The sequence below is a fragment of the Hirundo rustica genome, chromosome 4 (genome assembly GCF_015227805.2).
Source record: "Hirundo rustica isolate bHirRus1 chromosome 4, bHirRus1.pri.v3, whole genome shotgun sequence".
NCBI lineage: Eukaryota > Metazoa > Chordata > Aves > Passeriformes > Hirundinidae > Hirundo > Hirundo rustica.
In genome coordinates, this window is record NC_053453.1 from 49,987,607 (window position 1) to 50,012,512 (window position 24,906).

Genomic DNA, 24,906 nt, shown 5'->3' on the forward strand with positions numbered 1-24,906 from the left:
AAAGAGGTCAGGGCAGGACCCTCAGCAATGTCCTGTGGTTTTCCACTCTTTAATTACTAGCATGGTCCTTGCCAGTTCTGATCTGTTCCAGTCAGCCCTCTGCCAAAAATTCCTCAGGCACAACTTGCAGGTAACACCAGACCAGTCCAGTAAGTAGTCTAGATGTAGCTCCATTCCTGAGGTGAAGGAAAGGAGAGAAGTCCCTGGTCTCTTCACTTGCTGAAGAAACAACCCTAACATCCATGGGTGGCAGGGCAGTGAAAGGCAAAATTAAAGGGCATATTCTTCCTTTCATCACAAAAAACACAGGAAGAAATTAAGGGCTAAATTTTCATCATGGGTCCATGACACTTCGCCTGCTTTAAGACAGATTTTAAAAGGGACTATGTGCTGAATGTTCCCTCCCTGGTATGTTCTCTGAATCACCGTTATGCATCATCATGTCATAATTGTTCTTCATTGGAAGGGAATGTGTCTCATAACTGACACCCAACGCCTCTCATGGGAATTGTAGATAAATCCTCTCCACACTCTTTCCCCTTAAAGGATGAATATAGAGAAAAAATTTCCAGCTTTTTCAGAAGCACTGAAGCCTTAGATTTGTATAGATGTTTCACTGAGGGTGCATGAAATTGAAACTTTTGAATTTGAGATATTTTATATTTCAGCATTATAATCTTTATATTTCAGCATTATAAACAGTTCTCATGAGAAATATTAGACACAATTTTATGTTAGAGAATGAAATTTTAAATCAAATTACATTTGTTGCATCTTTATAATGGGCATGAATAAATATTGTATTAATAATTCCATGTCCTTACCTCTCCCACAACTTCCAGCCTACTGGCATCATCCGAAGTACTGGTCAAGTTACCATGGTGAAGCAGGGAATCATCATCTTTGGAAGGGCTGTTCACACCTTCTAACTCATCAAAAAAAATGTTGACATCCTTAGCAAATAAAAAAAAAAAAAAAAAAAAAAAAAAAAAAGGCACAAACAAAAAAACCCACAACAAACAAACCAACAAACAAAAATTTTTAAAAAAACAACCCACAACAACAAAAGTATACATTCAAATCACCACTGGACCATATGAAGACAGCAAGTATTTTTAATATAAATTTATTTATTTATATAAATATAAATATAAATTTATTTATTTATTTATTTATTTGTTTGTTTGTTTATTTATATTTATGAAACATCAGTAACTTCACATTTTAGTTTTTTTATAAATATATACCATGTTAATTTTAAAATGTGATGAGCATTGTTGGAATGCTTTCTTCATCAATGAGCTGCATAAAGATTTAGGACAGCACAACACATCTCTGATGAAAAATAAACAATCTGCTGCCACAATAAAAAAGATATTAGCTATCTTCTCAGTTTCTTTTGGGGCAAATGACTTAAATGACTACCTTCTGGATTAATATTGTCTCTGAAAGTTTCTTATTATTAGGAGGCAGAATTTTAACCTACTATACAAAGTGTGAAGTTCAAAGTTGTACAGACCTGTGGGGCAGTCAGAGGCAGAAGGGTTTAAATAAATACTGTTTTTTGAAAGGCATTGAGTAAACAAACCTGGGCAGGTATTTCTCTTTTCACAGTTTGGCATGTTTTGATGCATATAAATCTGACCCTTTCAGATCCACCCACCACACGGCCCTCAGTCTTGCATGAAGCAATTGTTTCCATCTACAGATTTAAGCTGTGGTAAACCAACCCTCATAAAAAGTATAGATATTAAGGTCTGGTGTGACTGCCAAATGGGAGCAGGAGGGCAGGCAGGTTCACTCTGCACTCCAGGCACAACAGGTCTGGTGAAAAACATGATGAAGAGATGTGTGCCAGGAGAAGAAAAATGCCTTAGCTAAGGGTCACGCTTCAGCTATGGATGGACTTCGGCTCTCCAGTCTCATGCCTCATAGGCAAAATCAAAAGCAGAGTTATAACTGTTAGAAGGGACCCCCAAAGGTCCCAGCTACTGAGCCTCTTCCATTGACTACAGTGGAAGCAAATATCTAATAGTCTTGACAGAAATTAGTCTAACCCCCTATCCCTATTCACATTTTTTGCAAGATTGACTGACTTTTGGAATCATTCTTCTTTTGTGCAATAAACTCCTGTTGCTTTTGCTTGTCCTCAGCTCCCCTAATTTAGTGACATGCAATTGTAATTCCTGTTCATGAGAATCTATATTAAAAGCCAAAATCCTCTAATTGCTGGCAGCAACTTAGTTTCATTTCTAACTACTGGCTGCAGGTGTAAAAATCCATTCCCCCACTGTGGAGAGACTGGATAGCAGCCAGAAATTAACAGCCACTAACTGTACCCAGAGATCACTAGTATTTTGTGACCTCCTTTTCACCTTTCCCTTCTTCAGGGGTCATAGCCCAGTTTCAGAATCCTTTTAAAAAATCACTGAGGATACCAACTCCCCAGTCTCTGCAGGTGGCCTATTTTTCATGCTCACAAGCAGGAGAGCCTTATCCATAATATTCATCCTTAAAACAGACATAAGTTGCAACTTAAATATACTACTCTTTTCCTGTCAGTCATGAGCATGGTGAAAAGTTTATTCCTTTTTTGTACATGTCTTTTACAGCATCTAAAGTCTATTATTATATCTGTACGTACTATAAAAAAGAAAACCCTATCAAAATATTCAAGAATCCTTCATCTTCATTTTTATGCATAAAATAGGGACAAGGTTATTGAAAAGACATTGTATTTTTAATTACAAGTGTTTTGTTTGGAAAACAGCTATAATTTTCAGAAGCAAGAGAGAAGCCCTCATGTTCAAATTTATCCACCCCAGATACTAAGCTAATGAGCTAACCTAGTCTGCATAGTTTGTAAGAGGAATTCTGAATTGTTGGTGTTGTGTCATCATATCTGATGAGAGCCTGCAGCTCCTCAGTGTCACTGTGGGTGCCTCCAGCTTGTTCTAGGGGAAATCACAGAGGCTTCAGGAGACTTAAAAGGCAACAAACAGATTCCAATTTGTAGCACATGCAGCAGTAATATTACAATTTTTTTGTCACACCTTCATTCATTTCAATCCACAAAAATCATACTAGAGATGCTTATAAAAGAGAGGGGAATTGCCACAACAAAGCACAACACATACTAACCTCATGTCCTTCACTCTTTCAAAAGTCAAGATTTCAAACATTCCATCCCATCAGAAAATAATTTGGATGTAGATCATGACCAGATTTTGAACACGTGTTCATAGGAGAAGAATTAATCTCAATATTCAACAGAAAGAATTTTGAATTACTTGAACTTCACTGAATAGAAACCCATCAGTGCTTCCATGACAGTGGCACATGAATCTGTATCTGTATATAAAACCTAAAAAAAATCTGAAAACAACTGTAGAAAAATCCCCCAAAATAAATCAACAGTGAAGCTTTCTGAAGATTATTCAAGATACATATATCTTTTGCAGACAGCATCAATGAAAGCTGTAAAAATGGAAGTTTTGCCTCTTTGCTATAGTCGAGGAATTTAAACTATCTTTGTTCTGACATTAAGTCTGCTTTGGTATATGTCTTGGGTTATGTAACAAAAAAAAAGGTGTATTCTATTTCATCTGTTGAAAGCTGTTGGGGAGATGTTTTTGTGACTCCAGGGGGGAGGGGGGTGGATGCCTTCTGATAATGGCCCATCCATTAAAACCAGGTGGGGCAGTGTTTCTTATCTCTTTCACCACCCCTCCATCCTCCAGGGGGACATCTTCTGATAATGGGCCATTAGGGCCCCCCAGTGACATGACACATTCCATCATCCCATTGTGAGATGCTCCACACAGTGGGGGAGGAGCCAGCTGTTCCTAGCTAGATAAAAACTGAGACTAAAGACCATCAGGTACCTGTTTTTTCCACTGGATCCCGGAGGAATACCAGACCCATCTCACCACCATTGGACCTTCTACAGGATCAACTCTACTCTCCAGAACCACATTTGTTACTCCAGTACGATCTATTTGGACTGCTTCCAACACTCTGACCAACAGGGTACCAGGGCTTTTTCCAGGATTTTTGTTTGCTTGCTTGCTTGGTTTTTTTTGTACTACTGCATTTGGGGGGGGGGGGGGGGGGGTTTGTTTTTTGGTGGGTTGGTGGTTTTTTGGATTTTTTTGTATGTTGTGGGGTTTTTTTTGTTTTTTTTTTTTTTTAATATCCCTAGTAAAGAACTGTTACTCCTATTCCCGTATTTTTGTCTGAAAGCCCCTAATTGCAAAACTATAATAATTTGGAGGGAAGGGGGTTTACATTCTCCATTCCAAGGGAAGCTCTAGCTTTCCCTAGTAGACAACTGTCTTTTGAAACCAAGACAGAATTTGGTGCCCAACATGAGGCATGAGGGCATTGAGAGAAAAAGGAATAACAATTTTTAAGCGGCCTATGTTCTTGTGTACTGGATATTATGTGGTCTGGCTTACCCTGGTTCAGGTGGCATGCAGTTTTGGTCATATTTCTCCCATTTCCAGGCCCTTATCTAAACATGGGCCCTGTAACTAAGGCAACTGTGGCTGTCATCCAGTGTGCTATATGGGTTAACAAGGTGAGGAATTCGTAGATTTTTAACTTCCTCTGGAAGGCAGGCACATGGATTCAGGGCTATCATACACTAACTCTGTGTTTGGGGGTTACTTTAACAATGGTACCTGCTGTGAGGAAATGACACCAGGGGAAATTTTTTCCCAACCCTTCACCCAGCTCTTTGGGTCTACCCCACCAGTTTTTGAAGGGTACAAATATCTGAATGCTAATGATATCATACAGTGGCTGGTGTTGCTGGTATGCCTGTTCTGTTTAGCATTTAGAGATATGAGGAGATTGACCTGGATAAGCACGCTGATACCTACCCTAGAGAATAAGGACCCTGCCCCACAGCCTGACCCTGCCCCACAGCCTGACCCTGCCCCACAGCCTGACCCTGCCCCACAGCCTGACCCTGCCCCACAGCCTGCCTCAGAAATAAACCACCCAGATTGAGTGAAGGAGATCCATGAGATGGGCCAGATGCTGAGGGAGTACCTTTCCCCTGTAATGGCCTCCTTAGCCCCAGCTGGTGGGAAACCCTCCCCCTGCCCCAACAAAGGAGAGTCTGATGGTGCAGCAGCGCAACCCACAGACATTACAACTGTCCAGGTTCCAGCTGAACCACAGGGGCAGCCACAGCCAGCAGCAGTGGCCCCTGTGGAAACAAAGAAGTCTAAGGTGAAATTGGCAAACCCAGGTAACAAGGATAAGAAAGGAGGGCCCTCACAACCTGCAGGGGAGTCAGAGGTTGAGATCATCACTGAGTCCCTGTCGTATGAAAGTCAGCGTAATCTGCAAAAAGATATTGTACAACGGGGATGTGGGGTTTGTACAGCCTGGTTACTTTGGGTCTGGGACCTTATGGGTACAGGTGTGCAACTAGACAGTGATGAGGCAAGGAATTTGGGGCCCTTGAGCCAGGACTCAGGTTTGAATCAGGTATTCATAAGGGAGCCAGGGCCCCCTTCCCTTTGGGAGCGGCTTTTAATGAATGTAAGAGAGAGGTTTGTCCACAAAGAACAAATGCAGGAGTGCCACCATGGAATGCACTGGAAGACCCTTGAGGAGGGGATCCAAAAGCTGAGAGAAGTGGCAGTATTGGAATTACTTTTTGGGAGGAGCGGACAGCATGATAATGACCCCGACAAAGTTAGATGCACAGGACAAATGTTAAGGAATCTGGCAACTCTAGGACCATCTCAATATGCCACATTCATTGCAACAATTAATGCCGAGGACAACCGAGAGACAGTGGGCTCTGCAGACAACAAACTCAGAAATTATGAGAGTATGATCAATGGCCCAATGGAAGCGCATGTCTCTGCTGTAGTTAAAGAACTCAAAGAGGAAATGAAGGAGATGAGGGAGGAAACAAGGAGGAACAGTTCCCATATGGCACCGGTATGAATTACAGGCCTCAGAATCAGAGTCCAACATCCCCCAGCTAGAGAGAGTACACTCCAAGATCTGACCTGTGTTTTTTTCTGCATGACCATGGGGAAGACATGGGAAGGTGGGATGGGAAACCCACTTCTGCCCTGGCAGCACGGGTGTATGAGCTCAAGGAGAGAAGCACTAACTGAGGGGGTTCCACTAAGATGAAGGTAGCCTCAGCATCCCATGACCAAGCTCCCAGGTATTACAGAAGTGAGGAGGCTCTGTTGGACCCCCTTGAAGGATTCTCTACTACGTATGCCCATGAAGGGAATAATGACCAGTGCTAGAGGGGCCTTGCCTCTAGCCAGGAGGAGGCACAGGAAAACCAAGTCTTTTGGACTGTGTGGATTCGATGGCCTGGCACATCATAACCACAGAAATATGAAGCTTTGGTTGATACTGGTTCACAGTGTACCCTGATACCGTCGGGACATGTGGGGACAGAATCTACTTCCATTGCCGGGGTGACAGGGGGATCACAGCTACTGACTCTGTTAGAACCCAAGGTGAGCCTGACCAGGAAGGAGTGGCAGAAACATCCAGATGTGACTGGCCCAGGGGCCCCGTGTATTTTGAGCATAGAATTCCTCCAGAATGGCTATTACAAAGACCCTAAGGGACTCAGGGGGGCTTTTGGAATAGCTGCTGTGGAGGCAGAGGGTATTAAGAAATTGAATACCTTGTCTGGACTGTTGGAGAACCCATCTGCAGTAGGATTCCTGAAGGTAGAAGAGCAACAAGTACCAGTGCATCGCTGACAGTATTGGACAAACAGAGATGCCATGATCCCCAACCGCAAGATGATCCGTAAGCTGGAGTCCCAAGGGGTGGTCAGCAAAACCCACTCACCCTTCAACAGCCCCATTTACCCTGTGTCCAAGTCTGACAGAGAATGGAGATTGACCGTGGACTACCGTGCCTTAAACGAAGTGACTCCACCATTGAGCACTGCTGTGCCAGACAAGCTGGAGCTCCAGTATGAGCTGGAGTCCAAGGCAGCAAACTGATACGCCACAATTGACATTGCTAACACATTTTTCTCCATTCCTCTGTCAGCAGAATGGAGGCCTCAGTTTGCTTTCACCTGGAGGGGCATGCAGTATACCTGGAACCGCTTGCCCCAGGGGTGGAAACACAGCCCCACCATCTGCCATGGACTGATCCAGGCTGCACTGGAAAAGGGTGAGGCTCTGGAACATGTAAAGTACATTGATTACATCACTGTGTGGGGGAACATGGCAATGGAAGTGTTTGAGAAAGGAGAGGAAATCATCCAGGTTCTCCGGGAAGCCAGTTTTGCCATCAAGAAGACTAAACTCAAGGGACCTGCCCAAGAGATCCAGTTCCTGGGAGTAAAGTGGCAAGATGGACGACGTCAGATTCCCACTGCGGTTGTCAATAAGATCACTGCAATGTCTCCACCGAACAGCAAGAAGGAAACACAAGCTTTCCTAGGTGCCATAGGTTTCTGGAGGATGCACATTCCTGAGTACAGCCAGATTGTGAGCCCTCTCTACCTGGTTACCCGCAAGAAGAACAATTTCCACTGGGGCCCTGAACAGCCACAAGCCTTTGCCCAGATCAAGCAGGAGAACACTCATGTGGTAGCCCTTGGCCCAGTCAGGCTGGGACCAGAGGTGAAGAACGTGCTCTACTCAGCAGCTGGGAACAATGGCCTGTCCTGGAGCCTTTGGCAGAAGGTGCCTGGGGAGACTCAAGGCCGACCACTGGGATTCTGGAACTGAAGTTACAAAGGGTCTGAAGCCAACGACACTCCAACAGAGAAGGAAATCTTGGCTGCCTATGCAGGAGTTCAAGCTGCCTCGGAGGTGATTGGCACAGCTGTTGTTGTGTATTATGTGGGTGTATATTGTATTTCATTTTTACATTGGGTTATGTAGTCATTTGTTCTGTACTCCCCTGTTCCCCTGGAAAATGTATCATCCTGAAGTTTGTCCCTGTTCCTTTTCCCTGCCCATTCTCCCACACTGGAATATAATCCAACTCTATTCCCCTCCCACCTTATCCCTGATTGGGTAGTGGCTTGTCCCTGCCTTTAGCCCCTTCCCCCTGGATAAAAGCCAGAAAAAGCACAGGGATTTCTCTTGGCTGGGGGACAGGGACTGGGCTCCTGACCCTGCAGGGGCAGGACCAAAGGAGAAAGACTGAAAAAAGCCCTGATTCCCCTAGGATCAAGTGCAGACTCTTTCCTTTGCCATTGACGGAGACCTGCTCTCTCTAAAGGAAAAGGTTCACAGCTGCTCTGGGATCTTTGGGGCCCTGAGGAAAAATCCTTCTAACTGTGGTTTGTCTCTCAAGCTGGCCAAGGCAAAAATGGAGCTGGAGGGCTCTGAGAGATACTGCACCAAGTGACACCCAAGCGTGGTGCCACAAGTGGCTCCCAAGAGAAGGCTCGAAGAACCATGCGTGGAGCACATGGCCGAGGAACTTCACACAGGCACGTGAGTCCAAAAACGTGGCCCATCCACACAGAGACAGACCCATCAGGCCTGGTGTTTACCGTGGAGTCCCTGAAATGCCAGAATCCACAGAGAGAGGCTGTGGTCTTCCTTAAAAAACCCATCAGACTGCTGTGAAGAAGCCTCCTGAACAGCAACCAGATCCCAGAAGAAAGCGACCACATGTTCGTGGACAGCCGACCCTGGGAACTGAAACTGGAAGCTTTTTTGCACCAAAGGGTCATTTTCAGGCAATGGGCAGCAGCTGGGAAGTTTTTTTGTCTCCACACTGGAGTTTGGTAAGTAAAAAATCTTTCAGAGTTTTTAAATGTCAGGGAAAGGTTTTTCCTTTGGGGGAAGGTTCTTGCCTTCAGGGCAAACCTTCAGGGTGCTTGTTTCAGGGTGCTTTTAAAACCAATTCAGTTTAGGCTGCACAGCCCCAGGGTGGAAAAAGTAACAGTTTCTCCTCCCCCCCCCCCCCCTTTTTTTTTTCTCCAGCGGGTTTTTTTGTTTTGTTTTGTTTTTTCTTTCAGTTTCCCAGTTGCAATCAAATGGGACACAGAAACTTAAAATCTGAGCCAAAAATGTGTGCTAGGCTGTCTGTGTCTCAAAAAAGGGTATTTTACCAAGTTATAAGTGCCTTGGATGATGGTGGGACACATTGTTCAAAGAAACAGTTGAAAAAATTTATTCACTGGTTGTTTTCTCACTTTCCCCATGTGTTCTTAGAACAAATAAGCTTCCCAGAATTTTGGGAGGCTGTTGCAAACAAATTGGCTGAATTAGGCACTCCAAAGGACACAGAAACTTCAAATTTTGCTCTCTGGAGCTTGCAAGTTCAGCTTGCACTGCAAAAGCAAAATGAAGTGAAAAAACAGCCAGTTCCTAATGAATTTTCCCCAGTTGCCTCAGTTTCTCCTTCTCCCGACCCTAAAATCCCTTCCGCACACTCGGGTGTTCTGAGGAAAGCAGCCCACCAGACAGTGCAGGGAAGCTGCAGTTCCCCTGGCTTCCCCTGAATTCCTGATTCCCCCTGCTCAAGTAATCCTGGCCAGACTGCTCGAGAAACCCCTAAACTTTCCCCAAACCTCCCTTCTTCCCCAGTTTGTAAATCCCGTGTTCAGTTTACTTTTGCAGACCGTTCAGGTGCCCCAAACCCCCATCTTAGTGATCCCCATGCTAGTTTCAATTTTGTGGGGGGATCACAAAATGGAGGGGACCATGAGGGATTTTTTTCCTTTGTTCCCCAAAATGGCTGGTGCCATGAGAAGCCTCTTTCTTTGTCCCTCCCCTCCTTCTTCCCATAATCCCTTTCATAACCTGAGCAACCCTTTCCTCTCCCCAGACCCCTCCTCCTTTCAGTGCTGCCCCTGACACCACCCTCTCCTCTGACTCTGCCCCTACCCTCAAAGCTCCGCCCTCCAACTCCACCCCTTGTGAGTCAAGCCTCCAGCCCCTCCCTGCCTCTGGTTCCCATGGTATCCCTGCCCACAGTCCCAGTTCCCATGCCTGGGGGGGGTGGGGAGGAGCTGAGAACCCGGAAGCAAGAACCAATCCCGGCTTTTCTGCTACTCCTGTCACATATCGATGGTCAAAAACAGGGGGTGTTGTCCATGGTGATTGGGACCCCTTCCCCCAACAAGCAATTCAGGATTTATGCAAAGCTCATATGGAATTTGGAAGCGAAAGTAAATACTTTCGCAACCTTTTGAAAGCAAATTTAGCAGGAAATCTATAGTTCCCTTTGACATCTGGCAGCTTTTTTCTTCTCTCTTGTCGTCCACACAGTTTAGGCTTTGGGAAGGAACATGGAAAAAAAAAGTTCAGAAATTTACTTCCCGAGCTTTGGCAAAATCCTGAAATTTGGATTGAATTGGCTGTTGATAATAACAATTTGCCAATAAGATTAGAACATCTATGTGGTGATGGTGAATGGGTCTCAGCACTCAAGCAGGCTCAGGAAATTCCTTTAGCTGTTTTGGAGTGCATCAAAGATGCTGCTTCTAAAGCATTCTTTTAAATCCAGCCCAATGTGCCTTTCCAACCTTACAGTAAAATAAAGCAGCTTCCAGTAGAACCTTTCATAAAATTTGTGGAGCCATGAACCAGAGCTATCGAGTTACAGGTTAAGAAAGAAGGAGCCCGGGAAGAGGTCTTGGAGGAAATGGCTTTAGCCGCGCAAACAAACAGTGCAAGGCAGCCATCCTCAGCCTGCCCATCGAACCGGCTCCAACCTTAGATGACATGCTCAAGGTGTGTGCCAGGAGGGTTCCCTTCATAACAGCTCACCAAAGCCACAGTTTCAAAGATGCATTCAAGCCACCGCAAAGAGCCGCTGCTGCAGACACCATGCCTCCTGTGCTTGTGCCATGACCGCCACCCAAGAGAAGAACAACATGTCTCCTGTGCAATCAGGCTGGACATTGGGCATCTCAATGCCCTTTAAAGAAACAATTTTTGGACTTTCGGGACAATGGGGACAGGAGGTCTCAAGGGCCCAAAGGGAATTTTTAAAAAAACTAAAGGATGAGCACCAGCTTGCCCAGTGTGCCGACATAAATGTGGCAAGTCCGACGGGGAGGGGGGGAGAAAAACCTGGAAAATACAAACGTTAAACTAACTAATCCTGCTTTAACCAGTTCTGCTTTTCAGCAGAAGCCACCGGACGTGACCCTTTTAGATCATGACGTGAGCAGATCCTATCTAAGCCACTGAATGTCTCTGGGGGCCTTTTAGGTTGCAGCTGACAGAGACCTTGCACCTAAGTGACTGGCATTTAGGTTCATTGGATCTGCAGGTGCCAGGCTTTTGGCAACACATTGGCAGTAAGTATGTCATCCTTGGGGACACCAAATACACACTGAGAGAGAGGGAGATCCTTCCGGGTCTTGTCTCATCAAATCCTAAACAACTAGTTCTCTGGCTGCGCTGTGTCCGTCCACCCTTGTTTCTGCCTGAGGAGCAGATAATAGCTCAGGCAATTCCAGCACCTGACCCGTTCCCTGAAAAAAACAGCACAAGGAACAAACACCCTGAGGTTTGCCCCACACGAGTTATTGGGAGGGACTAACTCATAATATGGCATGAGGTCCATCACAGTGGGGAAGTCATAAACATCAAGGGCGTTTTGGACACTGGGGTGCATGTAACAATTGTACCGGAAAGGATGTGGCCCTCACATTGGGAACTGCAAAATGTGGCAAGTGACATGCAAGGCGTAGGGGAAATGAAACTGGCAAAACAGTCAAAGAGTGTCATGCAAATTAAGGGGCCAGACGGACAATTGGCTACACTGCGTCCGTTCGTTTTGGATTATTCGGAGCCTTTGTGGGGGAGAGACGTGATGGCCCAGTGGGGGGTCACGATTGGCATCCCAGATGCCCCCCCAGTTTTTCAGGCTGCAGTCACTGAAGAGCGCCCCACTCAGAAACTCCATTGGAAAACCGATTTGCCAGTCTGGGTAGAGCAGTGGCCGCTCAGTAAAGAAAAACTGAAGGTGCTTCAGGAGCTAGTGGACGAACAGCTTGCTAAAGGCCACATTGTGGAAACCACGTCTCCATGGAATTCCCCAGTCTTTGTTATCAAAAAGGCAAACAAAGGCAAGTGGCGGCTCCTCCACTATCTTCGTCAAATTAATAATGTCATTGAGGACATGGGTTCTCTCCAACCAGGGATGCCATCCCCACCGATGCTCCCCCAAAATTGGAATTTGGCAGTTATTGATATCAAAGATTGATTTTTCCAGATTCCTCTGCACCCTGATGATACCCCACGTTTCACCTTCTCGGTCCCACCCTCAACTGAGAAGCCCCAAGGAAAAGATACCACTGGAAATTGCTTCCTCAGGGGATAAAGAACTCGCCATTTATTTGTCAGTGGTATCTCTCTTCCCTGCTGTCCCCAGTGCGCACAGCTGCAGGAGAAGCCAACATCCTGCACTACACGGATGATGTGCGTGTGTGACTTACTGTCCCACGCGCTTGACCTGACAATCGATTGGTTGCTGACAATCCTTTGGTTGCTGCAGGGTTCGAGCTTCAGGAGGAAAAGATTCAAAGGATGCCGCCTTGGAAGTACTTGGGTCTGGAGATCGGTAAGTGGATCACTGTGCCGCAAAAATGGCTTGTCAAAAATAACATCAGGACCTTAGCAGATGTCCAGCAGCTGTGTGGATCTTTAAATTGGGTAAGACCTTGGCTAGGTCTGACCACTGAGGACCTAGACCCCCTCTTTAATCTTTTGAAAGAGGGAGAGGAGCTAAGTTCTCCTAGGACCCTCAGCCAAGAGGCAAGAGCAGCCCTAGAAAAGGTACAGGACTGTATGGCCACCAGACAGGCCAACAGCTGCAAATCAGACTTGCCATTTAAATTCATCATTTTAGGCAAACTACCACACCTACACGGAATGATCTTTCAATGGGAAAAAGTGAAAAAATCAAAAAAAGACAAAGACTGTAGGGATCCCCTCTTAATCACAGAGTGGGTTTTCCTCAGTCTCCACTGGTCCAAAAGAATGACCAGGCCACAGGAATTGGTAGCAGAATTGATCCAGAAAGCCAGGACCTGGATCAGGGAGTTGGCAGGATGTGATTTTGAGTGCACTCTCCCAGTTGAGGTAAACTCGGGCCAAATCACAAAAGTAATGTTGGAGCACCTGCTTCATGAAGATGATGCTCTGCAGTTTGCTCTGGATAGTTACACAGGTCAAATTTCAATTCATCTGCCTGCTCACAAATTATTCAGAGAACAAATTCAGTTCAAATTATCATTAAAAATGTTCAGAGCACGAAGCCCTTACAGGCTCTAACCATTTTTACAGATGCATCCCACAAGTCAGTAATAACTTGGAAAGATCCTCAAACTCAGCAGTGCGAGAAAGATATTGTCCAGGTGGAAGGATCACCTCAGGTAGCTGAGTTGGCTGCAGTTGTTAGAGCTTTTGAAAAGTTTCCTGAACCATTCAATTTGGTCCCAGATTCAGCCTGTGGTAGCAGGTGTAGTATCCAGGGCTGAGCAGGCTGTACTGAGTGAGGTCTCCAATTCTGCACTTGCTCTCAAAACTAGTAAATCTATTCTCCCACCGAGAGCAACAATTTTATGTGATGCACATCAGATCACACACCGATTTACCAGGGTTCATAGCCAAGGGCAGCAGAAGGGCTGATGCTCTTGCTGCACCTGTGGAGATGGCCCCACTCCTGAACATCTTTGGACAAGCCAAAATCAGCCATCAGCTTTTTCACCAGAATGCACCAGGCCTAGTCCATCAGTTCCACCTAACTCGGGAGCAGGCTCGGGCAATTGTGGCACCGAGTCCCTTGTGTCAACAACACGCACTTCCAGCCCTGAGTGCAGGAGCAAACTCCAGGGGATTGAACAGCTGTGAGGTATGGCAGACAGACGTGACACACATCATGTCCTTTGGTAGACAAAGGTATGTCCATGTATCTGTAGACACCTTTTCTGGAGTTGTCTGTGCCTCTGACCACACAGGGGAGAAGTCTAGTGATGTCATGAAACACCTAATACAGGCTTTCTCCTTCCTGGGCATCCCCAAATCAATAAAAACTGATAATGGACCCACATACACATCCAAGGAGTTCAGAAGCTTCCTGCAGCAATGGGGAGTAGAGCACAAAACCGGCATCCCCTACTCCCCAACAGGTCAGGCCATCGTGAAAAGGACCCACCAGAATCTCAAAAGGGTCGTCAGCCAACAACATCAGTCTCTAAAAATAGAGACACCCCAAATCCAGTTATTCAAAGCCCTGTTCACTGTGAATTTTTTAAACTGCACATATGAAAATCTTAACCCACTGATTGTGCACCATTTTAGAGAGAACTGCCAACTGCAGCTGAAAGCAAAGCCACCGGTAATGGTAAAGGATCCAGCAACCAGGGGAAACAGAGGGTGGTCATGATCTGGTCACCTGGGTCGTGGGTATGCCTGTGTGTCCACTCCCTCAGGTCCCAAGTGGGTGCCAGCCAAGTGGGTGAAGCCTTGCATCCCTAAAACTGCAGCCACCTGCAGAAGACCCACAAGTGGCCAGTGCTGCCTGAAGAAGGAGAAAGCACAGAACCCTCTCCTAATTATCCTTTTCCTTAAGTGTTTTTCTGAATAATTTGTTTGCACTACATGTAATTTTTTATTTTTCAGCTTTAAAGGTCCTCAAGATCCAAACTCTGATGAGTCCATCTCCCATGAACTGAGCCTTCCTCCTTCTCAGTTTGATAAGAAAGGGAGAGATGTTGTTGTGCATTATTTGGGTTTATATTGTGTTTCATTTTTATATTGGGTTATGTAATGGTTTCTTCTGTACTCCCCTGTTCCCCTGGAAAATGCATCATCCTGAAGTTTTTCCCTGCTCCTTTTCCCTGCCCATTCTCCCACACTGGAATATAATCCAACTCTATTCCCCTCCCACCTTATCCCTGATTGGGTAGTGGCTTGTCCCTGCCTTTAGCCCCTTCCCCCTGGATAAAAGCCAGAAAAAGCACAGGGATTTCTCTTGGCTGGGGGACAGGGACTGGGCTCCTGACCCTGCAGGGGCAGGACCAAAGGAGAAAGACTGAAAAAAGCCCTGATTCCCCTAGGATCAAGTGCAGACTTTCCTTTGCCATTGACGGAGACCTGCTCTCTCTAAAGGAAAAGGTTCACAGCTGCTCTGGGATCTTTGGGGCCCTGAGGAAAAATCCTTCTAACTGTGGTTTTTCTCTCAAGCTGGCCAAGGCAAAAAATGGAGCTGGAGGGCTCTGAGAGAGAGAGACTGCCGCACACAAAAGCACAACTCCTGGCACCCCGACTAATAGTGCTGGGGTGGATGTTTAAAGGAAAGATTCCCTCTACCATCACGCCACTGATGCCACATGGAGCAAATGGATTGCCCTCATCACTCAGTGCACTCATACTGGAAACCCAAATCGCCCTGGGATTTTGGAGATAATTACAAACTGGCTGGAAAGTGAAAACTTTGGTCTCACAGATGAAGAGGAACAGGAGCAAGTGACACATGCTGAAGAAGCTCCACTGTACAACCAACTGCCTGCAGAAGAAACACACTATGCTCTTTTCACCTGACAGTTCCTGCCGCATTGTTGGGATAAACTGGAAGTGGAATGTAGCTGTATGGAGCCCCACACGACAGGTTGCACAAGCCACTGAAGGAGAAGGTGGATCGAGTCAACTTGCTGAACTCAAAGCTGTTCAACTGGCCCTGGACATTGCTGAAAGAGAGAAGTGGCCAAATCTCTACCTCTACACTGATTTGTGGATGGTAGCCAATGCTCTGTGGGGTTGGCTGGACAGGTGGAAAAAGGCCAGCTGGCAGCGTAAGGGAAAGCCAATCTGGGCTGCAGATGAGTGGAAGGACATTGCCACTCGGGTAGAGAAGCTACCTGTGAAAGTCCGTCATGCAGATGCCCATGTCCCCAAGAGTTGGGCTAATGAGCACCGAAACAACGAGCAGGTAGATCAAGCTGCAAAGATAGAGGTGTCAAAGAAAGACTTACATTGGTAACACAAGGGAGAGTTGTTTCTTACTCGATGAGGCCATGATCCCTCAGGTCATCAGGGCAGAGATGCCGCCTATAAGTGGGCACGAGACCGAGGGGTGGATCTAACCATGGACAGTATTTCTCAGGTTATCCATGACTGTGAGACATGTGCTGCCATCAAGCAGGCCAAGCGGGTGAAGCCCCTATGGTATGGCGGGCGATGGTCCAAGTATAAGTACGGGGAAGCCTGGCAGATTGACTACATCACCCTTCCCCAAACCCACCACGGCAAGTGTTATGTGCTGACTATGGTGGAAGCCACCACTGGATGGTTGGAGACCCATCCTGTGCCTTATGCTACTGCTCAGATTGCCATCTTGGGCCTTGGAAAGAAAATCCTGTGGAGACATAGCACCCCGGAGAGAATCGAGTCAGACAATGAGACCCACTTCAAGAACAGCCTTATAAACACCTGGGCTAGAGAACATGGCACTGAATGGATATATCACATGCCTTATCATGCACCAGCTGCCAGCAAAGTTGAATGGTGCAGTGGGTTACTTAGACTACCCTGAAGGCGCTTGGTGGGGGGACCTTCAAAAATTGGGAAGTGAACTTAGCAAAGGCCACCTGGATGGCCAACACCCAAAGCTCCATCAATTGAGCTGGTCCTGCCCAGTCTGAAGACCTGCACACAGTGGATGGAGATAAAGTCCCTGTGGTACATGTGAAAGGTATTTTAGGAAAGACTGTTTGGATTAACTCCACCTCAGGCAAAGGCAAACCCATCCGCAGGATTATTTTTGCTCAAGGACCTGGTTCCACTTGGTGGGTAATGCAGAAAGATGGAGAAACCAGTTGTGTACCACAGGAAAACCTAATCCTAAGAGAACTGGGTGTAAGGGTTCATTGTGTATAACAGAGTTTATTGATTTAGGTATAATGCAGATGGAAATAGAATAAGGGGTGGATAATGTCTTGGGTTATGTAACCAAAAAAAAAAAAAAAAAAAGGTGTATTCTATTTCATCTGTTGAAAGCTGTTGGGGAGATGTTTTTTTCCTTATCTCTTGTGACTCCAGGGGGGAGGGGGGCAGATGCCTTCTGATAATGGCCCATCCATTAAAACCAGGTGGGGCAGTGTTTCTTATCTCTTTCACCACCCCTCCATCCTCCAGGGGGACATCTTCTGATAATAGCCCATTAGGGCCACCAATGACATGACACATTCCATCATCCCATTGTGAGATGCTCCACACAGTGGGGGAGGAGCCAACTGCTCCTACCTAGATAAAAACTGAGACTAAAGACCATCAGGTACCTGTTTTTTCCATTGGATCTGGGAGGAAGACCAGACCCATCTCGCCACCACTGGACTTTCTACAGGATCATCTCTACTCCACAGAACCACATCTGTTCCTCCAGGAGGATTTTTTGGGACTGCTTCCAACACTCTGACCAACAGGGTGTCAGGGATTTTTCCAGGATTTTTGTTTGCTTGCCTTTTTTTTTTTTTTTTTTTTTTCTTTTCTTTTCTTTTCTTTTCTTTTCTTTTCTTTTCTTTTCTTTTCTTTTCTTTTCTTTTCTTTTCTTTTCTTTTCTTTTCTTTTCTTTTCTTTCCTTTTCTTTTCTTTTCTTTTCTTTTCTTTTCTTTTCTTTTCTTTTCTTTTCTTTTCTTCTTTTCTTTTTTAATATTCCTAGTAAGGAACTGTTACTTCTATTCCCATATCTTTGCCTGAAAGCTCCTAATTGCAAAATTATAATAATTTGGAGGGAAGGGGGTTTACGTTCTCCATTCCAAGGGAAGCTCTAGCTTTCCCTGGCAGACAACTGTCTTTCAAAACCAAGACCAAGTATAAAAGATGAGGCCTCTGAGATACTAGAATTGCTGCTTCTTGAAAGTGTTAGTAATGCTTTGGGTTGCAAAATATATAGTTTTTAAGCAGATGTTTTGAGATCCAGAACTTGGTATGTTAAACAGTGAATGTATCTGGAGGCTTGAAATACAGATTTACTGGATTATCCTGAGGACTTGTGAGGAGCCAAAAGAAAATCTTATTTTAAGATAATTTTAAAATATGGTTCTTCTCAGCAGTGAAAAAGTTGTGGAAGCAACTCTCAGCTGATTAGTGAAATTAGCTACCAGGACTTGTCCAGATTGCCTGCAGTGGAAAATTGTTTGTATCAGAAATACACAGATAATTGGCATCTTGGTCGCTACAGAAAATATGGGCCCCCAACATTTGCCAACATAATTTTTCTACCTCAAGTCTCAAAATATACCTTAAAAAAAAAGATAAAATACTGTTCCAGAAAACAAAATTGATAATTAATATAGCAATTCCTGTTTGCTTTACATTTGTAATGTTGGTGGTATTTCCAAGATAACTCTCTTGCTGCTTGTAGGCAGCTCAGCCCTTCCACTCCAATGGACTGAACATATACATAGCCAAATGTTTTTTAAAGGATAATCAGGGCTTCATCTTTCTTGTCCCCTTCATATACCCACAAATGTCCTTAACAGAATGATATATAATGCCTTTATTATATATATAAATGCTATTAGGGAGACTGGTGCTACTGTACAGTCATGTACTGTGCAGCCATTTTTAAGTGGTGAAATTTAACAGGGGTACAGAGCAGCACATGCATTGCTACAGGAGATATTAAGAATTCTCCTTTTGGTTTTAGATCAGCTTAAATATGCAAACTCTTTTCTCCCCCTCATGTTCTATTTTGCAGAAAAAAAATCAAAATGACTTAATAATTCAAAAATCTCTTGAAGAATAAAAGGAAAAAAAAAAAGTGAGTATACAAATGTTTTTATACCAAATATAGCAGAATACATATTCTGAGAACTGGATGCTGATAAATTCTGAGCAGGAGTGCACGCACAATCTCTGTGAGTCCACAAGTCACTGCAGATCAAGAGACTGATATAAGGTAGGACTCAAAACCAAGATAACTCCCTTAACTTTCTGAAGGTGGATGCTGAAACTGAAGTGCCTAAAAATAAGAACTTTGATTAAAAAATTGGACCTGACGATGTTACTGTGTGAGAAGACGTAAACATGCTCAGAGATCGTGTTTCTGTTCATTGTCATTTTATTAGCAAAAGTCCCACCTAGCCATCAAGTATACACACTTTGGATAATGCTAGCTGAAGATCAATATCCCAAAGCTTATCTTAGCAAGAAAAATTATTTGGTTTCTAAAAGCATCATTAGCCTGTTTTAAATTATCATTCAGTGCTAACAACTGGGTAGCATAAAAGGAACATTGACTGTTCAGAGCAACTACCCTAGAAAGAATATTTAGATATGTTTATACCAATTAGATGATATTTGCAACAGACAAGGTAACAACACCCCTCTGGACACACAACAAGCCTCTGCAAAGTGGGTTGTACAGAATTCTTTTAGTCTTTGATGAAGGAGATGAGGTTAAAGGACATAGAGATTAAACTTCCCAACAGCACCTGTGTCTGTCTGGATAAAAGAAAAACACTCACTCTAAGGCTATAAATGCTGCATTCTTCTCAAATGGCTTGTGAATTATCCATACATCAAAATGTTAGTTCTTGAAACTCTTCAAGATTTAACTATTTATCAATGTTTAGCAATCTTGTCTATTCACTGCTGAAAGACTCTACAGTGCCTTGTTAGCCTCTCCAGTCTGCATCCCAACTGCGCCCAGGCCTGTATCTGGCCTGTGCTGGTGTGGAGGAGGGAGAAGACAAGACCTCATAAATAAGATTTCCTGATGGGAAAAGCTTTCAAAATCAGAAAACATGGAATTCATTCTAAACCTACAGCTTAAGTAATAAGGTGATTCAGCTTCAAATTATTACCCTGCGCTGGTTTAGCACAGAAGTGATTTTTTTCTAAGGAAGTTATAGCAGAATGTTGACAGGTTGATTGACCAATTAGAAAGTCAGAAACGCCCCTGGGCTACACAGGTTAAAAATCAGATAATGCCGGGTGTGAAAAGTGCATATTATATGGCTCTACGCAAGATATTTACTATATGTGTTATGTTGTGCTAATTGTTAATGTGGTATTAATATTTTGATAGTATGGTAAATGTAGTTTTGTAGTTAAAATGCAGTTTTTATGTACCAACCACAGGAAAATATAAATCTTTCAAAGAAGAAAGAATTTACTACTTTCTTATCAGAAGAGACCAGCTCCTCCTGCTTTTCTCAACCTAGTGGACGCCATAGAGATTAAAGGAAAAAAGTGATACTAACCAGAGACAATTCTTAGTTAGAATGGAATTTATGCATTATGTATAAATTGTATGAATATTCAACAGGCTATTGCTTTTAAGAGATATTTTTTTGTTAGCAGGGGTCCTTCTTCAGAGCTTGTGGCTCGGGAGAGGCACCCAGACGTCTGTAACTTTGTTTTTATTGTCTTATATGGTCCTAACTCTAAAACTGTTCCATTTTTTTACTCTAATTCTATTTTTATAACCATCTTATTTACTATTAAACTTTTAAAATTTTAAAACAAGTGATCGGCGTTTATCACACCGGGAAAAGTTCCTTTTCCTTCCTGCCTTGGTGCAGGTAACAGGGCCAGCCCTGCTCCGCCGTGTGGCGGCTGGGCCCTGCCGCTGCAGCCGTCTCGTCTGGACTGGGCCCAATTGGCTGCTGACATCCTGCTGCCTTTAAGGCCTGCCCCCGCCGCCTGCCGGGCCAAGGGAGATGTCCCCCGGGCCCCCCGGGAGCAGCTCCGAGCCCAGGCTAGGCCGGGCCCACCCTGATGGCACCAAGGGGTAGGGGGAGTGTCCAGCAGACTGGCTACTGAAATCCTGGCCACTGTTTCTGGCCACCCCCTCAGCCCAGCTTTGAAATCTAACACCGTGAGCCACAGCCCTAGGAGGGAGAGACCCAGGCAAGAATTTAACTCACTGTACAGATGGAGCTTGCAAAGCACTAACCTTTCTCTGGGTGGGAGGAGAGCCAGAGTGAGAGACATGTAAAGAGACAATATGAAGATACTGGGGTCAGTTGAGGAGAAGTTACCCCGTAGGTGAGGAGATGGAGAAGATGTCTTGGTTTTTGGGCTGAAAATCTTTTGTGAGCTACGGTAACAGACTGTAATATGCTAGAATATCCCTTTAAACAATGAAAAAAAAAAAAAAGCATGATGAGACTATTTAGATTGTAGACTTGAGTAAAGGTATTTGTGATGGACTAAGTAAATATTGAAGTAGCTGTGATCTTACGAGAAGCTTGAAGAGAGTAAGATAAAGTGATTTGAAGCCCTCTGCCCTCCAGGGAAAAAGAAGATCTCTGTTTCTTGAGATGGAGATGATTTTAGAGACAGATGAAGAAAAAACTTTGCATTTGAAACCATTAATCTTTAAAATGATACCCCAATGAACTTCATGGCCATATGCAGCCATGGGAAAGGCAGCATGATATAGGAGGGGGTCTCACAATTGCAGATTTCCCTGGGCAGCTGTTTTTGTGAGAATTAAAAGCTATTCTTTCTTGTGGAAAGTTATCAGACTATAAGAGACTTCTCTCTCTAAATGGACTGATGAAAAACTATTTTATAAGTGGTACTGACCTAGAGTTCCGAGTTTCGTCTTTGTACATTGTCTGTGAGAAAGAAAAGAAGCTGTTGGGGAAGAGGGAAGTGTTTTGAAGGTTTTATTCTTATTTATTTATTTATTCTTATTATTTTTTCTTTTTTGTAGTTGTGTTAGTTAACCTGTCTTTGTACCTTTTAAAGTTTGAGCTTGCTTTGCTTTTCTCCTAATCCTGTCTCACAGCAGAAAAAGAGTAAATGATTTTAGCAAGCACTCAAACCCACTACACTAATTTTGGGAAACAGAAACTGTTGAACTTGAAACCACTGCAACCCCCATCATCATGCTAACCTGAGCGTGTTCCTTCCACCTCCAAGCTAATAGCACCACTAAACAGCTTGATTCTACTACTGTGTGGCTCCTTATTCACATGGCAAAAATCAGGCAGAGTCTGGGTTTTTACTCTTTCATCCTTTATCACTCTAAAATGTAAGCTGCTGTTTCTTCCTCCAGAAAACTGCTGTACCAAACACCCAGTTTAAAATCAAACTGAAAAATAAGGAAGCCAGGAAGACATGCCTTGCATTTTGATTCTCAGCCTTCATAAGAATTGCAAACTATTATGAAAAATTCTCACTGAAATTCCAGATACTATTGGATTCCATAATTGCATCAGTTTTGGGTAGGAGGTGTCTTCCACTGCTATTAACAAAAGCAGCAGTACTTCTAGCACAAGTGTTGAGATCATTCTGCAGTTGGATTTAAGAGTGAACCAATTAATTCCTAGTCCTCAGCCATTACATATAAAAAGAGATAATTTTGTGCAACATCTAAGACACATGGACCTTCACTTGTTGTGACAACCTCATGACTTCTCCCAAAAATACCAGCTGCAAAAATGTGAATACAGCCCAACACTTTGGAACAACTGGAACTTCAAATCCAGTCTTCAAACCTAGACTGCAGCATTTTAATGACATTATTGGTTCATGCAGCCATTCAGGAGTGCAAAGAATTGATTAAACTATCAGGAATCTTACTATTTCTGATTATGTCTGCATAGAAAATATATACTGCTGGAATCCTTTGGCACACAGGAATTCAAATCTTACTATGACTTCTCTGATAGTAAAAGATTTCTTACTGGCCTTCAATAATCCATTAAACTTCCTGAGAGATATTCATAATACATTCTTATCAATCAGTTCATCATTTTGTGTGTGCCTTCAGTCATAATTTCAATGCATATCAATTGACTCTTCTACCATAAACACAATTTTGCATCCAAGGAAGAACTTACTTTCTTGTATTGCATTAAGAATTTCTGAAAAGTCCAAATCTGTCTTCTGTGTGTCTGGTTTTATCCATATTTGCGTTTCCAGCTGGTTAACCTGCAAATCCTCTCTTCCTTCTGAAGAAAATTGAAGAGATTGGTGGGGTTTATGTCAGTGCAGTAGAAAACCCAGTCAAAGGGCTTCAGGTGAGGAAACATACACATTGAATGAAGGTATGTCCATTTTTCCTCCTTAGCAGAACCAAATTTTCTACAAACCAAGGAGCTTCAGCTAGAACACGGACTGATTTAAAGCTAAATAGAATAAAACAACATTCTCTGCTATCGCAATGATACAGAGTTGCCACTGGCAAGTCCCTCATTCGGGTGACCATATGCTGCCATGCCATGAGCATCATTTCACCATATCATCTATAAAACTAACTCCCAAATGTGAAAACAAACAAGAGATTTTGTTATAAATGACACAATAACAAACAGACTAAAATAAAACACACACAAAAAGTAAGTTGCAAGACAGAAAACAACCATTAGGACAAAAAAAGCATGGACAGCATGTTTCAAATGCAAATCTCATATGCCAACCTGATGGCATGACCTAGTCTAGGAAGAAGTCCAGAACTGGAATCCATTTCAAACGGATTCACATTGGTATGTAGTGATTGCTGTTTAAAAGCACTGCAGAATAAAAGCTTATTCTGGCTGGTCACACTTTCAAACCTATTTACACCCAAAAATAGACACAAAATTTGCCCATTTCAATGCTCTTTCAACATGAGCAAAGAAAGCAGAAAGTTTTGAAAACAGACACTTTCCATGCAGAGAAAGGTAGCTGCATCAAGAGTAGACAGAAAATGGGCAAACGGGCACAAGATGCTGGCTTACAGGCTATTTGGATACAGAGAGAGAGAAAGAGGGAACTACTGAGAATACCTCTGGTTTTTAAAGAGTAGCAGGAAAACCTTTCACAAAGGCAGCTGTTAGGGATGCTCTTGAGTACCTAATTCACAGAGCTAGCAGAGACCTTCAGTGGTCAGGGGAAGGAGTTCATGACAAAAAGGCCAATGTGGAAGAAAAAACTTCTGGTCGTTTAGATTATGTGCTTCACCAGATGCTATCATTCATGCTTTAGAAATAAACATTTTCTTTTCATCTACCATCTGCCTATAGCAAGCTGCTCTTATTTTGAATTCTTGGCTAGCCCATTGTATTTTCCCCTTCTCCTTGCCAAGTAACTATCTCACTACTGCCTTGATGGGGGCAACAAATAATATTCCTAGGCAAAAAATTACTCAAAAGTATTTTTAAGGCCCTTCTTCACATTTTGGAAATGCAGCTCTTAAAATGGGTACACTTTGACCAGGTTAGTCCTTTATTTTTCAGTGGTAAAATATTAAAAATTCAAATTGTCTCATGCTTGCTTCAGAGTATTCTTTTGTTCCACTGCAAAAATTCACTGTTAACATCAGAGACAACTCTCCGAGTAGTTTCTTGCAAAGTGATCTGTCATAGCAGCAGCAGGAGTCAGCATTTAGTGATGTAGAACAAAGAGAATTTCTTAAGTGAGAGACCTGATTATTTATACAATAGCAGCCTAGGGAAATCTGCCGATGGCCTCAGAGATGAGAGGCTAAGATTTGGGCAAAAAAGATTTCTAAGGCCCAAGAAAAAATACTCCAGCTGCTGAAAAAACATACAAACAATATGATGGAAGTAGAAAAGTAATCAGTGGACAGCAATTCAATAAAGCTGCTTTGTAAATTATATAGTTTTTTCTTAAATTCTCAGCTACCACTTTTAACATATACTATTTCATACTTGCATCCTCACATCCAACAGCCTTTGTTCTGCATTTCAACCCTGGTTAGAGCAAATTAATGACAATATGGGACAAATATAAAATACCCTTTCTTCCCTCAAATCCTATATCCTTGTTACATTTAAGTCACTTTTCTGCAGAAGAGATGAAGGTAGCAGAATCTCTGCAGCATCTCCAGCAGATCTGAACTAATTGGGCCAGGGAGAAAGGAAGTGGCAGTCAGCTATGGAGGTCATAGAGTACTGATAGCTGATGGACTATCTAACCACATACCTATCAATAAAATTAAACTCTTGGAGAAGGT

At 43.6% G+C, this 24,906-nt stretch overlaps 1 protein-coding gene across 7 annotated transcripts in view; it reads right to left on the bottom strand.

Annotated features, from left to right (window-relative positions):
* Positions 1 to 24,906, bottom strand: part of ANO4 (anoctamin 4) — a 244,889-nt gene that overhangs the window by 106,354 nt on the left and 113,629 nt on the right. For 6 of the 7 annotated variants that reach the window (XM_058420325.1, XM_058420326.1, XM_058420323.1 and 3 more), the window contains 2 exons: positions 22,790 to 22,900; positions 825 to 961 (listed from right to left, as the gene is read on the bottom strand). In XM_058420325.1, coding sequence (XP_058276308.1) covers positions 825 to 961; positions 22,790 to 22,900 — 248 coding nt within the window. The remainder of the gene's footprint in view (positions 1 to 824; positions 962 to 22,789; positions 22,901 to 24,906) is intronic. The other variant, XM_058420324.1, reaches the window with a different exon arrangement.